General features: G+C 50.5%; 1 protein-coding gene across 6 annotated transcripts in view; it reads right to left on the bottom strand.

Annotated features, from left to right (window-relative positions):
- BMPR1B (bone morphogenetic protein receptor type 1B) overlaps positions 1–14,673 on the bottom strand; it is a 294,174-nt gene that overhangs the window by 18,280 nt on the left and 261,221 nt on the right. For all 6 annotated transcript variants that reach the window (XM_064148356.1, XM_064148357.1, XM_064148358.1 and 3 more), the window contains 3 exons: positions 13,621–13,723; positions 3,431–3,527; positions 236–374 (listed from right to left, as the gene is read on the bottom strand). In XM_064148356.1, coding sequence (XP_064004426.1) covers positions 236–374; positions 3,431–3,527; positions 13,621–13,723 — 339 coding nt within the window. The remainder of the gene's footprint in view (positions 1–235; positions 375–3,430; positions 3,528–13,620; positions 13,724–14,673) is intronic.

Raw genomic sequence — 14,673 nt, 5'->3', positions numbered from 1 at the left:
GTGCGTTCCCCTCTACACCCGTGGGCACGAAAGCAATGCGTCTTCCCCTCTACACCCGTGGGCACGAAAGCAATGCGCGTTCCCCTCTACTCCTGCAGGCACGAAAGCAATGCGCGTTCCCCTCTACTCCCGTGGGCACGAAAGCAATGCGCGTTCCCCTCTACACCCGTGGGCACGAAAGCAATGCGCGTTCCCTTCTACACCCGTGGGCACGAAAGCAATGCGCGTTCCTTACCAGCAGAGGGAGCCCGGAGCCGCTGCCGGAGCTCTGCGACTGCTCGATCAAATCCTTCAGGGACTCTCCGGGTGGAATGTAGGTCTCGTCCTGCTCCAGCCCGATGCTGTAGCGAGGCCTCGTCTCCTGGCGCCGGTACCTGCCGCGGCACACCCAAGGCAAAGCGGCTTGAGGTGCGAGGAGGGAGCAGCCGATCGTGCACCCCAGCCGGCACACCGGCTCCAGGCACGGACTCACCGCTCCCCCAGGGGACTAAGCCCAACTTAGTAGTGGTTTTGTTTGGCTTTTGTCTTTGTTGACCTTTTTCAACGCCATTTTTGGGGTCTTTTTTAATGCCATTTTTTGGGGGTTTTTGTCACCTTTTTTTGGTTGGGTTTATTCGGTCTTTTTTTTTGGTCCTTTTTTTGCCCTTTTTTTGGTTTTTCTTTTTTGCCTTTTAATTTTTTTTTTTCAAATGTTGGTCTTTTTTTTTCTCTTTTTTTCTCTTATTTGTTGGGGTTTTTTTTCTTCCTTTTTGGTTTGGGTTTTTTTTTTGTGTCCTTTTCTCATCTTTTTTCCCCCTTTTTTGGTCCTTTTTTCTCATTTTGGTATTTTTTGTCTTTTTATGTTTTTCTGGCCTTCTGTTTTCCTTTATTTATTTTTTGGGTTTTTTCCCCTTTTTAGTCTTTGTTTACTTTTTTGTCCTTTTTTCCCATTTTTGGTTTTTTTTTGGTCCTTTTTTGGTCTTTTTGTTTTCCTGTCTTTTTTTGTATTGTCTTCTTTTTGTCTTTCTTTGCCCTTTTCTGTCTTTTTTTTTCTCTCCTTTTTGGGTTTCTTTTCAGCTTTTTTTGGCCTTTTGTGTCCTTTCTCCCAATTTTGGTCTTTTTTTGTCTTGTTATTTTCTCTGTCTATTTTTTTGGTCTGTTTTGTCTTTTTTTGTCATATTTAGGGGTCTTTTTTTTCTCCTCTTTTTGGTCTTTTTTGTGATTTTTAAGGGGGATGTCCTTCTTTTGGACTTTTTTTTCCTTTTTTGGTCTTTGTTGTCTTTTTTGACCTTTTTTTCCCCCTTTTTTTGCCCTTTAGTCTTGTCATTTAGTTTACTTTTTACCCTTTTTTGTCTTTTTTTTGTGCTCTTTGGTCTTTTTTTTTAGCTCTTTTGCCTTTTTTTCTCCCTTTTTGGCCTTTTTTTTGTTTTTTTACCCTTTTTTCTTTCTTGGCACTTTTTTTTCTTTTTTTGCTCTTATTTTTGGCCTTTTCTGTCTTTTTTTGAGTCTTTTTTTTTTCTCCTCTTTTTTGTTTGCTTTTCCCCCTTTTTTTGGCCTTATTTTGTCCTTTTCTCTTTTGTTTTAATTTTTTTGCCTTTTTGATCTAGATGAGGGCATGGAGTCAGTCATCAGCAAGTTTGTAGATGACACTAAGCTGGGGGCAGATGTGGCTGGGTTGGAGGGCAGAAGGGCTCTGCAGCGGGACCTTGACCGCCTGCACAGATGGGCAGAGTCCAAGGGGATGGCTTCAATAGCTCCAAGTGCTGGTGCTGCACTTTGGCCACAACAACCCCATGCAGAGATACAGGCTGGGGTCGGAGTGGCTGAGAGCAGCCAGACAGAGAGGGATCTGGGGGTGCTGATTGATACCCACCTGAACATGAGCCAGCAGTGTGCCCAGGTGGCCAAGAGAGCCAGTGGCATCCTGGCCTGCATCAGGAATGGTGTGGCCAGCAGGAGCAGGGAGGTCATTCTGCCCCTGTACTCTGCACTGCTTAGACCACACCTTGAGTGCTGTGTTCAGTTCTGGGCCCCCCAGTTTAGGAGGGACATTGAGATGCTTGAGCGTGTCCAGAGAAGGGCGACGAGGCTGGGGAGAGGCCTTGAGCACAGCCCTACGAGGAGAGGCTGAGGGAGCTGGGATTGGTTAGCCTGGAGAAGAGGAGGCTCAGGGCAGACCTTATTGCTGTCTACAACTACCTGAGGGGAGGTTGTGGCCAGGAGGAGGTTGCTCTCTTCTCTCAGGTGGCCAGCACCAGAACAAGAGGACACAGCCTCAGGCTGTGCCAGGGGAGATTTAGGCTGGAGGTGAGGAGAAAGTTCTTCCCTGAGAGAGTCATTGGACACTGGAATGGGCTGCCCGGGGAGGTGGTGGAGTCGCCGTCCCTGGAGCTGTTCAAGGCAGGACTGGACGTGGCACTTGGTGCCATGGTCTGGCCTTGAGCTCTGTGCTAAAGGGTTGGACTTGATGATCTGTGAGGTCTCTTCCAACCCTGATGATACTGTGTGATACTGTGATACTTTATCCTTTTTTTGTATTTTTGTCTTATTTTGCCCTTTTTTGCCTTATTTTTTGGTCTTTTTTTGGGTTTTTTTGCCCTTTTTTTTTTTTTTTCTTTTTCCAGGCTTTTTCTTTTCTTTTTTTGGCCTTTTTATTTTCTTTTTTTTTTTTACCTTTTTTTTTTTGGGGTCTTATTTTTAGCCTTTTTTTTTTCTTTTTTTTTTTTAATCTGTTGGGTTTTGGGTGGGGGTTTTTTTTGTTTTGGTTTGGTTTGGTTTTTGTTTTTTTGTCTTTTTTTTTGGTCTTTTTTTTTTCCCCCTTTCCTTTTGGGCAGCTGTTCTCAGCACCAACATGCTAAGGTTAGAACTCCAAAGACCATGCAATCTGGTGTAAGCCAGCAAAGCAACCAAACATTACTTCTTTCAAGCAACTTAAAACACAGACCAAGTAAATATTATTCTACAGACTGCAGAGGGGAATTTCAGGAGCCAGAAGGTAAGGTCAGGGGAGCTGGGACTATTTAAAAGCCATGACAAATGATTTAAACACAAGGTATGTAGAGTATGATAACACTCTGGCTGCATTCACTTACATTCCTCCATCGCTCTCTTTTTGCTTTTTAATGATCAGTTCTTTGAGGCATAAACACATTTAGGAGCCTCAGGTTCACTTATCCTATATAGAATCTGTCCTGTGGCTTGTTTAGACTCAGTAAAGACTAACTTGTGCTCTTACCTGAACAGCTTTTTAGGCTGCTGAGCAAAAGGCTCTATATGAAACACATCACACAGCTATGGCTAGCAGGAACGAACTACACTTTTTTCCCCCTCACCATAAAATTACAGGGTTTACTCTTCAAGTTTTCCTTCCTTAAAGTTCCACTCTAAAGTCTTAAGTCTGGACAGACGTTGGGAGGGACATTAACAAGCTGGTAAAGTATTCTTTATTTACCTGAAGTAGCAAAAGATGATGATAAGCACCAGGAGTATGCTGCAAACGCTCAGCGAGATCAGCAGAGCCTTGTGGTGAATGCTTCCTTCAGCGAAGTCTGGGGTTAAAAACAAGGGAAAGAGAATTGGGAAAGGGAGGTGCTACAAAGCCAGCATCAAAAGACACACGTGCCTTAAAAAGTGCACTGAGCCCAAGTCTGTGCCCTTTCTTTCCTGCTCAACTCCTGTGCAAGATACCCCTGCGTTCCCCAGGCGTTTTGTGACCTTCCTCTTTGACCCTCTCTGACCAGAGCAGGACTGGCACCTCCAAAGGCCTGGTTGAGTTTTTAACACCTTACTTAGGCAAAGTGGGTCTAAAACCACAAAACAACAAGGTCTAAAACCCTCTTGGCAGGGGGGCTGGCCTCGATGCTCTCTGGAGGTCCATTCCCACCCCCAAAGTTCTGTGATTCTGTGGCATTGCCCTGATCCTATTTGGCTCTGAGCGAAGAATCAATCAGAACTTGTAGAGGTCTCTGTCTTAACCTAAGTGATCAGCCAGGACAGACCATAACTACTGCCTCTGTCTTAAATCACTCTTGCTGAGGGAGCTGGGGTTGTTTAGCCTGGAGAAGAGGAGGCTCAGAGCAGACCTCATTGCTGTCTACAACTACCTGAAGGGAGGTTTACTCCTTTGTATGCATGTTTAAATGCATGTTTTCATCCAAGTGCTCTCCTGGGCTATTGCTGTAATTTTCTCCTCTGAAATCAGTTTGGAATCCTAAAGATGCAAGATCTATGAGAAGAGGAGGGTCAGGGGTGACCTCATTGCTGCCTACGACTACCTGAAGGGAGGCTGTAGCCAGGTTGGGCTCTTGTGCCAGGCACAGGGTGGAAGCTGCAGCACAGGAGGTTCCAGCTCAACACATGGGGGAACTTCTTTGCTGGAAGGGTCCCAGAGCCCTGGCACAGGCTGCCCAGAGAGGCTGTGGAGTCTCCTTCTCTGGAGCCTTCCAAGGCCTGTCTGGATGTGTTCCTGTGTGATCTGTGTCAGATAGGATTGTCCTGCCCTGGCAGGGGGTTTGGAGTGGATGATCTCCTTGGGTCCCTTCCAACCCCTAACATCCTGTGAGCCTGGGATCTATCCCTATTGACTCCTGCTGGAAAGGTGCTATTACATTTCAGATTTACAAAGGTAATGAGACAAGGAGATTCCTAAGGGACTCTTGGTTTACAGTCAGGCTCTTTTATTCAGTTTCTCTTTCTCTTTTTGCCTCCAAACTACTTCTTTGCTCCTCCTTTCCACTACAAAGAGAGCTTGCCAAGGGACGCACCTTTTGATCGCAGGGGTCCTGTTTTAGCCTGCGTGACCTGCTTCGGGGGCACTAACAACACAAACATGTATGACACGGCCTGATACCTTTGAAAGGAGACACTGGCATCGTGGCTACCAGGAAAACACTGCAGCCCACAAGCCTCCCTGCCACAGCAGATTTCTACCTGGCAGTCATTGTCGGCAGGCTGCAAGCCGAAACTGAGAGCCCACCAGGGAACGCAGACGGTGCCTGCAGAGGCAGGAGCTGCTTGGCAGGGCAAAGGGCTCGAGTTCATGCTCTGTGAGCAGCCTAAGCCAGGCAGCCACTGCCCTCCAAAATGTGTGGTGCCCAGCAGCTGCAGTGAGGATAAGCAGAGCATTCAGACCACAGAGTGGGATTTTATACTTAGATTCATAGAATCACAGAATCGGTCAGGGTTGGAAGGGACCGCAAGGAGCAGCCAGTCCCAACCCCCCTGCCATGCCCAGGGACACCCTGCCCTAGAACAGGCTGCCCACAGCCTCAGCCAGCCTGGCCTTAAACACCTCCAGCCATGGGGCCTCAACCACCTCCCTGGGCAACCCATGCCAGCCTCTCACCACTCTCCTGCTCAACAACTTCCTCCTCACCTCCACTCTGACTCTCCCCACCTCCAGCTTTGCTATGTTCCCCCAGTCCTGCCACTCCCTGACAGCCTCAAAAGTCCCTCCCCAGCTTTTTTGTAGGCCCCCTTCACATACTGCAAGGTCATCTGGGAACCTTCACTGCTCCAGACTGCACAGCCCCAACTCTTTCAGTCTGTGCTCACAGCAGAGCTGCTGCAGCCCTCTCAGCATCCTCCTGGCCCTGCTCTGGACACTCTCCAGCATCTCCACAGACCTCTTGTCATGGGGGCTCCAGAACTGGATGCAGTACTCCAGGTGGGGTCTCAGCAGAGCACAGCAGAGGGGGAGAATCACCTCCCTGGCCCTGCTGGCCACACTTCTGCTGCTGCAGCCCAGGCTCTGCTTGGCTTTCTGGGCTGCAAGTGCACACTGCTGGCTCCTGGTGAGCTTCTTGCCCACCAGCACCCCCAAGTCCCTCTCCTTAGTGCTGCTCTCCAGCCACTCACTGCCCAGCCTGCATCTGTGCTTGGCATTGCCTCCACACAGATGCAGGACCTTGCACTTGGTCTTGTTGAACCTCCTGAGCTTGGCTTGTGCTCACCTCTCCAGCCTGCCCAGGTCCCTCTGGATGGATCCCTGCCCTCCAGCCTGGCTGCTGCACCACACAGCTTGGTGTTGTCAGCTTGCTGAGGCTGCACTCAATGCCTCTGTCCATGGCACCCATCTCCTTGGGTCCCTTCCAACCACTAATCCTGTGATCCTTCCAACTTAAACCATTCTATGCCTCTACATCTCACCAGATGAGAGTCACTGCTGATGATAAGTCTCACCTGTCAAACACTTCCTGCATTTGCAAAGCTTTTTGGCAGAATTTCATTTGCTTGCTCACTTGAGGGCTTCATCAACCCAGTGGCATGCATGGACAACACAAGATGAAAAGCATACCCCCGTTCTTACACCAGCAACATCTGTTTGCTCTGCTGAACTGAGCCAGGCTGCTGCTGCTGCTGCAAATGAACTCTCATCTGTTCCTCCAGCCCATGCTGCTCTCAGCAGAGCAGGACAAACCTGCCTTTCCCTGCATCATTTGCCCAGGCAGAGGGATGGAATAGCTCAGCTGTGAGTTTATTTCATCCACGGTTCACAGGCTCCATGGTGAAGACTGTGGTGGGAACCAGTCGGTGTCAGCTTGCATGGTGGAGGTACTCTGCCCTTTAAGAAGTCCAGCATGGTGCTTTTTAGTGTTATATCACTTGGCAACTGCAACATGCCAAGCAGTGGAGGTATGAGAATAAGCAGTAGCTCCCATGGAGGCAGCAGTCAGTGACTGCCAAGAGCATGGTGTGGGGAGCATGAAACAAATGGGGTAGGGTTGGGAGGCTTCTTCACATACCTTAGCTGGCTGATAACAGCAAAAGCCCAGCAAAAGGCAGAGCAGCAGCGTGGTGCTGCACAAAAACAGTGGTGTGTGCTGGGGTCAGCAGTAAGCAGCACAGGAAAGGAAAGGCAACAACAACAACATAAGGCTGCTGGGAATACCGAGCTGCCTCTCGCTTATCTTCCACTGCTCTTCCTTTCCTCCCACACTCGTTCCCATTACTCTGCCATCCAGGGATTGGCCTGGACTGAGCAGTGCATTAAAAACACCAGCCAGCTGGTTGAAGGGAGAAATCAGCACAGCAAAGGGAGGGAAGGATCTCCTCCCTGCCCAGGTCTCTCCACTTCACAATGTTACGGTTGTCCGAGTCAAACCTGCAGTGAAATGCCAGGCGTGGAGACTGTGCACACATCAAACCCCACCAGCCCCCCTGCCCATTCATCACCAGCCCTACAGGCAGGGAGCCAGACACGGTGGCACCACCACTTCTGCTTATACAGGCTCTAAATCAGTAAAGACATATTTCTCCTCTCTCAGCCTCTGCTTTCACTAGGGCTTCCAGGAATATCTTTTGTTGTTTAAAGCAGAGGTGTTGTAGCAGCCCAAATTATGACTCTCATTTCCTTAACAAGACAGATGCACAGCTGGAAGAAGGATTTGGTGGTTTCTCTAGGATACTTTAACTTGCTGGTTCTCTACTGAGATGAGCTCAGGACTTACCACAGAAGCAAGCAGGTTGGAAGAGTCCTCCAAGCTCAGCCAGTCCAACCCAGCACCCAGCCCTGGGCAAGCAACCAGACCATGGCACTAAGTGCCCCAGCCAGGCTTGGCTTCAACACCTCCAGGCACAGCCACTCCACCACCTCCCTGGGCAGCCCATTCCAATGCCAATCACTCTCTCTGACAACAACTTCCTAACAACATCCAGCCTAGACCTGCCCTGCCACAACTTCACACTGTGTCCCCTTCTTCTCTTGCTGCTTGCCTGGCAGCAGAGCCCAACCCCACCTGGCTACAGCCTCCCTGCAGGGAGCTGCAGACAGCAATGAGCTCTGCCCTGAGCCTCCTCTGCTGCAGGCTGCACACCCCCAGCTCCCTCAACCTCTCCTCACAGGGCTCTGCTCCAGGCCTCTCCCCAGCCTTGCTGCCCTTCTCTGGACACCTTCCAGCACCTCAACATCTCTCTTGAATGGAGGAGCCCAGAGCTGGACACAGCACTCAAGGTGTTAGCTGTCATTTCTTCCATCTTGCTTCATGACCAATATTAATTCTCCTAGCTTCCAATGTCCTGTATGTGGTCCCTCTTTCTTTGCATGGAGAGGGAGATGGTGTAAATCCCTTCTTCCAGCATATACCAGGTCTGGAAAAGCACTTTGAGAAACCAAGCCTTTGTAGATGTCACCTTGCTGCATAGGTTAATTTGCAGTTCAACAACCTTTGACCTGCAGCTGGACACTCTCCCTAGACTCCCTTTCCCTTGAGATAAGACCTTAGGCATAAGTTCATCAGAAGCCAAATAACTGCTTGTTTTTTGGAAGCTAAGGAACATAGATCTTCGTTATTGGTGGAATCCCAGAGGTCAGGAGGGTGTTCCTAGAAGCTTGTTTTTAAGGTCACCTCTTTCTGTCTACTTACAGTTCAATTTGATCCACAACTCTAACTGCACTTAGTCAGTCACAGCCTGCTGGAAATGTCTCCAACAATGACCACAGCCATCCTCCTGAGCACTGGCAGCAGTGTGTATTTGCACACAGTAAGCATCATGGAATCACAGAATGGTCTGGGTTGGAAAGGACCTCCAAAGGTCATCTAGTCCACCCACCCCTGCAGACAGCAGGGGCACCCTCAACTAGGCCTGGAACACAAGCACTATGAGGAGAGGCTCAGGGACCTGAGGGTGTTTAGCCTGGAGAAGAAGAGGCTCAGGGCAGACATCATTGCTGTCTACAACTACCTGAAGGGAGGCTGTAGCCAGGTGGCGCTGGGCTCTGCTGCCAGGCAGCCAGCAACAACACAAGGGGACACAGCCTCAAGTGTCCACAGGAGGGCAACAAAGCTGGGGAGGGGCCTGGAGCAGAGCCCTGTGAGGAGAGGCTGAGGGAGCTGGGGGTGTGCAGCCTGCAGCAGAGGAGGCTCAGGGCAGAGCTCATTGCTGTCTGCAACTGCCTGAAGGGAGGCTGTAGCCAGGTGGGGTTGGGCTCTCTGCCAGGCAAGCAGCAAGAGAAGAAGGGGACACAGTGTGAAGCTGTGCCAGGGCAGGTCTAGGCTGGATTTTGTTAGGAAGTTGTTGGCAGAGAGGGTGATTGGCACTGGAATGGGCTGCCCAGGGAGGTGGTGGAGTTGCCGTGGCTGGCAATGCTGAATCCAAGCCTGGCTGGGGCACTTAGTGCCATGGTCTGGTTGGTTGGCCAGGGCTGGGTGCTAGGTTGGACTGGCTGAGCTTGGAGGTCTCTCTCAACCTGGCTGATTCTATTCTATTCTGTTTCATTCTATTCTATTCCATTCCATTCCATTCCATTCCATTCCATTCCATTCCATTCCATTCCATTCCATTCCACTCCATTCCATTTTGTTCCAGGTTGCAGTAAGAAGCTACACTCCACACTACAGCTTTTCCCTAAGCTTTCTAGGACACAGCAACCACGAATTAAAACAGACCTGGCACCAAGACTGACATATTTACTTAAGTCTAAAACGAAGTTCCTGACTTCAGCCCTGCCCATCCACACTTAAGAAAACAGCTCCTGAAATGCATTCCCACCAGATAACATCAGAGCACCAGCAGTGTAAGAGCTTCTTTCAAACAACATTCTCCAGAGCATGCTGAGTGAACACACTGCCTTTTGTTTGTCCTCCTCAAGCACCCAACTTTGCAACACACAGCAGCTAGAAACCTGGTCCAGCTCTAAGAGTTAGTCTTCTTTCAACAAATCTTCTCCCTGCTGTTTAATGGATCTGCCACTGCAGGGTGGATTATTTACCCCACAGACACACAAAGCAAAGCCAACACTGAGCCAAACGACTCCTGCCACTACCAGAAGCTTGGTTTATTGCTTCCTGTGTAGGCAGCAGAGAGTATTGCCAAACAATTGCAATCTCAGTAAGGCAGATGTCTGGAGTTAGGCACTGGGGCAATGCTTTAAAGCAGTTTTAGTGTAGAGTAAACTCTGCCAGCAGCAAGAAGAAACCACTGCAGTGTTTTTTAAATGGAAATCATATTTCTTGGTAGGCTAAGTAAGTGTGAAGAAAGATTGGTGGATGAGAAGCTCAGCAGGAGCCAGCAGTGTGCACTTGCAGCCCAGAAAGCCAAGCAGAGCCTGGGCTGCAGCAGCAGAAGTGTGGCCAGCAGGGCCAGGGAGGGGATTCTCCTCCTCTACTGTGCTCTGCTGAGACCCCACCTGGAGTGCTGCATCCAGTTCTGGAGTCCCCATGACAAGAGGGCTGTGGAGATGCTGGAGAGTGTCCAGAGCAGGGCCAGGAGGATGCTGAGAGGGCTGCAGCAGCTCTGCTGTGAGCACAGACTGAAAGAGTTGGGGCTGTGCAGGCTGGAGGAGAGGAGGCTCCCAGGTGACCTTCTTGTGGCCTTCCAGGATCTGAAGGGGGCTACAAAAATGTTGGGGAGGGACTTTTTAGGCTGTGAGGGAGTGCCAGGACTGGGGGGAATGGAGTAAAGCTGGAGGTGGGGAAGGTCAGAGTGGAGGTGAGGAGGAAGTTATTGAGCATGAGAGTGGTGAGAGGCTGGAATGGGCTGCCCAGGGAGGTGGTTGAGGCCCCATGGCTGGAGGTGTTTCAGGCCAGGCTGGCTGAAGCTGTGTGCAGCCTGCTCTAGGGTAGGGTGTCCCTGGGCATGGCAGGGGGGTTGGAACTGGCTGCTCCTCGAGATCCCTTCCATCCCTGACTGATTCTATGACTGACTTCCTTTTGGAGCTTCTCTTGCTTCTTTCAGCATGAAAAAGACAACAAAGCAGCCCAGAAGCCTGGTGCTGGAAGCCAGAATCTTCTGTGGTTTTGCTGAGTTAACAGCTTGCTAGGAAACACTGAAACATTTCCATGCCAAGCTCCACTGATGTAATTCTGCAGCCCATCTGTGCAGAGTATCACAGGCATGAGGAAGGGACCAGCTTAGAGGGGTTAAGGCTTTCTCTGTGCAGGTGTTGGTGCAAGTGTGTGTTGTTAGCTCAGGTCAGAGCACATCTGCACACCAGTCTGGACTAAGAGCCTGCAGTGCTGTGACTGCAAACTGGCCTGCAACCTAGAACTGGCTCTCCCAGACTAAATTCCACCACAGAACCTGGGCATTGCTGCCAATGCCAGAGTTTATCACAGATCACAGGCTCACAGGACACTGCAACCTGCTTGATTCTATGATTCTCTTCTGTGGTTCTCTTCATTAGTGCAGGCAGGGCCCTGACAATTAAGATCTTTGCAGGAAGTTCACAGTTCTCTGCTACTGTTAAACTGCAGCACACTGAGGCTCTGCTCTTCTTTCTGAGGCTCTGTGTGATTCATAAAAGGCTTTCACAGAATGTCAGGGGTTGGAAGGGACCCAAGGAGATCATCCAGTCCAACCCCCTGCCAGAGCAGGACAATCCTATCTAACACAGGTCACACAGGAACACATCCAGACAGGCCTTGAAAGGCTCCAGAGAAGGAGACTCCACAACCTCTCTGGGCAGCCTGTGCCAGTGCTCTGGGACCCTTCCAGCAAAGAAGTTCCCCCTTGTGTTGAGCTGGAACCTCCTGTGCTGCAGCTTCCACCCATTGCTGCTTGTCCTATCCCAGGCAGCAGTGAGCAGAGCCTGTGCCCCCGCTCCTGGCAGCCCTCAGATACTTAGACCTCTCCAGCAGATCCCTGTCCCTCTGCAACTGGGGAGCCCAAAACTGAACACAGTATTCAAGTCTCAGCAGGGCAGAGTAGAGGGACAGGAGAACCTCCCTTGATCTGCTGGACACACTCTGCCTAATACACCCCAGGATCCCACTGGCCTTCTTGGCCACAAGGGCATATTGCTGTGCCATGGGCAACTTGCTAGCCACCAGGACCCCCAGGTCCCTCTCCACAGGGCTGCTCTCCAGCAGATCACCTCCCAGCCTGCACTGATGGAGCTGACTACTCCTAACCAGACGAATTCACCTTTACTTAGGAAGACACTTCCATTAAATGTACTCTGCAACAGGCAGCCAGAGCTTACAGAAAGTGATGCTCAAACAAACAAACTTTGCCATTGGAATAGGCTGCCCAGGGAGGTGGTGGAGTCACCATCCCTGGAGGTGTTGAAGCCAAGCCTGGACGAGGCACTTAGTGCCATGGTCTGGTTGATTGGCCAGGGCTGGGTGCTAGGTTGGACTGGATGAGCTTGGAGCTCTCTTCCAACCTGGTTGATTTTATGATATAAATGCTATAAGTTAATACAATTAAATCCATTTGTTCTCAAACAGTAAAAAGGAAAAAGTAAAGCTAATCAGTGCAGGAGTTCTCAGTCTGTATTCCATTTGCTGCTAGAATTTTCAAGTAGAGAATCATAGAATCAAGCAGGTTGGAAGAGACCTCCAAGCTCAGCCAGTCCAATCTAGCACCCAGCCCTGGCCAATCAACCAGACCATGGCACTGAGTGCCTCAGCCAGGCTTTGCTTGAATGCAGAATCATAGAATCAACCAGGTTGGAAGAGACCTTCAAGCTCATCCAGTCCAAGCTAGCACCCAGCCCTGGCCAATCAACTAGAGCATGACAGAATCTGCTTGAGTGCTCAGTTATTGGCCTAGTGCTGGATTAGCAGGTCTGTTTAAACAATAAAAGCTTCATCAACTTTCATAGAATGGTTTAGGTTGGAAGGGACCTCAGGGATCAGCCAGTTCCAACCCCCTGCCATAGGCAGGGACACCTCCCACTAGAACAGGTCACTCAAGGCCTCATCCAACCTGGCCTTGACCACCTCCCTGGGCAACCTGTGCCAGTGTCTCACCTTTGATCCAGTGTCTCAACTTTGGTCAACTTAAATTGGTTAACCACTGGAAACGTGGTCCCAGATGTGTAAGGAATTCTGAACAACAGCACTGCATGTTGCTGGGACTGGAAAGGGTATTCAGGTTTGTTATCAGGCCAAAAGAAATACACAGCAAGAGACATACAAGAAAGCTGGGGGGGAGGGGACTTTTTAAGGTGCCAGGTAAGTGATAGGACTTGGGGGAATGGATCCAAGCTTGGAGGAGAGATTTAGATTAAACATTAGGAAGAAGTTGTTCACCATAAGGGTGGTGAGACACTGGAAGAAGGTGGCCAAGGGAGGTGGTGGAAGCCTCATTCCTGGATGTTTTTAAAGCCAGGCTGGATGTGGCTATGGGCAACCTGACCTAGTGGAAAGTGTACCTGCCCATGGCAGGGGGGGTTGGAAATAGCTGATCCTTGAGGTCCATTCCAACCCTGACAATTCTGTTACCCTCTGCTGCAACTAACCTAAGCTACTGGGGTGATCACTCATAGCCAGCTCTTCACTGAGAGAGTCATTGGACACTGGAATGGGCTGCCCGGGGAGGTGGTGGAGTCGCCGTCCCTGGGGCTGTTCAAGGCAGGACTGGACGTGGCACTTGGTGCCATGGTCTAGCCTTGAGCTCTGTGCTAAAGGGTTGGACTTGATGATCTGTGAGGTCTCTTCCAACCTTGGTGATACTGTGAACATGGTGAGACTGGAATGCACCTGGTGCTCCCTGGGTGGATGCAACAGGAGTAACAGCAACTACCAATAACCACAGGTCAAGGCTCTGCTCCACACATGACCTACAGAAACCCAGGGACACTGCTTCATTAAGTCTATCTCCCTACTCATGTGCAGGTGGAGGGAGGTGCTTTGTTCTTGGCTTGGTTTCTTCCTAGGGCACAAAGAGCCACAGCAGGAACAGATCAGTTGCCCTTACCTCGGTTTTTCAGTGGTGGGAGAGTAGGGTGGAGGTGTTTGTTACAGTAATCTTGGCCTGTGCAGCACTCAATAGATCTTCTTTGGTGTGGAATGGGAGTGTCCTGCAACAAAAGGTGTGATAAAAAGCAAAGTGATTATCTGTATGGTAAAGATACACCTGCATAGTTACACCTCAACATGCACTTGCAGCCCAGAAAGCCAAGCAGAGCCTGGGCTGCAGCAGCAGAAGTGTGGCCAGCAGGGCCAGGGAGGGGATTCTGCCCCTCTGCTGTGCTCTGCTGAGACCCCACCTGGAGTACTGCATCCAGTTCTGGAGCCCCCATGACAAGAGGTCTGTGGAGATGCTGGAGAGTGTCCAGAGCAGGGCCAGGAGGATGCTGAGAGGCTGCAGCAGCTCTGCTGTGAGCACAGACTGAAAGAGTTGGGGCTGTGCAGGCTGGAGCAGAGGAGGCTCCCAGGTGACCTTCTTGTGGCCTGCCAGCATCTGAAGGAGGCCTCCAAAAAAGCTGAGGGGGGACTTTTTAGGCTGTGAGGGAGTGCCAGGACTGGGGGGAATGGAGCAAAGCTGGAGGTGTGGAGATGCACGCTGGAAGTGAGGAGGAAGTTGTTGGTGATGAGAGTGGTGAGAGGCTGGCATGGGTTGCCCAGGGAGGTGGTTGAGGCCCCATGGCTGGAGGTGTTTGAGGCCAGGCTGGCTGAGGCTGTGGGCAGCCTGCTCTAGGGTAGGGTGTCCCTGGGCATGGCAGGGGGGTTGGGACAGGCTGAAACTCTTGGTCCCTTCCAACCCTGACTGATTCTGTGATTCTATGCTTCATCCCAGGATGCCCTGAAGACAAAAACGCTGAAGTAGGCTGTCCCTGCCCATGGCAGGAGGGTTGGAAGTAGATGATCCTTGTGATCCCTTCCAACCCTGACTGATTCTGTGACTGTGACTAATCTAGCACCTGCTTCTGCCCTCATGGGGGGCTGGGTAAAAGGCTTTCCACAGGCCCTCAGTGATTCAGCTGTTCCTGAATTCATATAAAACCATTCAAGGTTAACATTAGGAAAG

This window comes from Pogoniulus pusillus, chromosome 9, assembly GCF_015220805.1.
Source record: "Pogoniulus pusillus isolate bPogPus1 chromosome 9, bPogPus1.pri, whole genome shotgun sequence".
Lineage (NCBI taxonomy): Eukaryota > Metazoa > Chordata > Aves > Piciformes > Lybiidae > Pogoniulus > Pogoniulus pusillus.
This window is presented reverse-complemented; position numbering and strand designations above follow the sequence as displayed.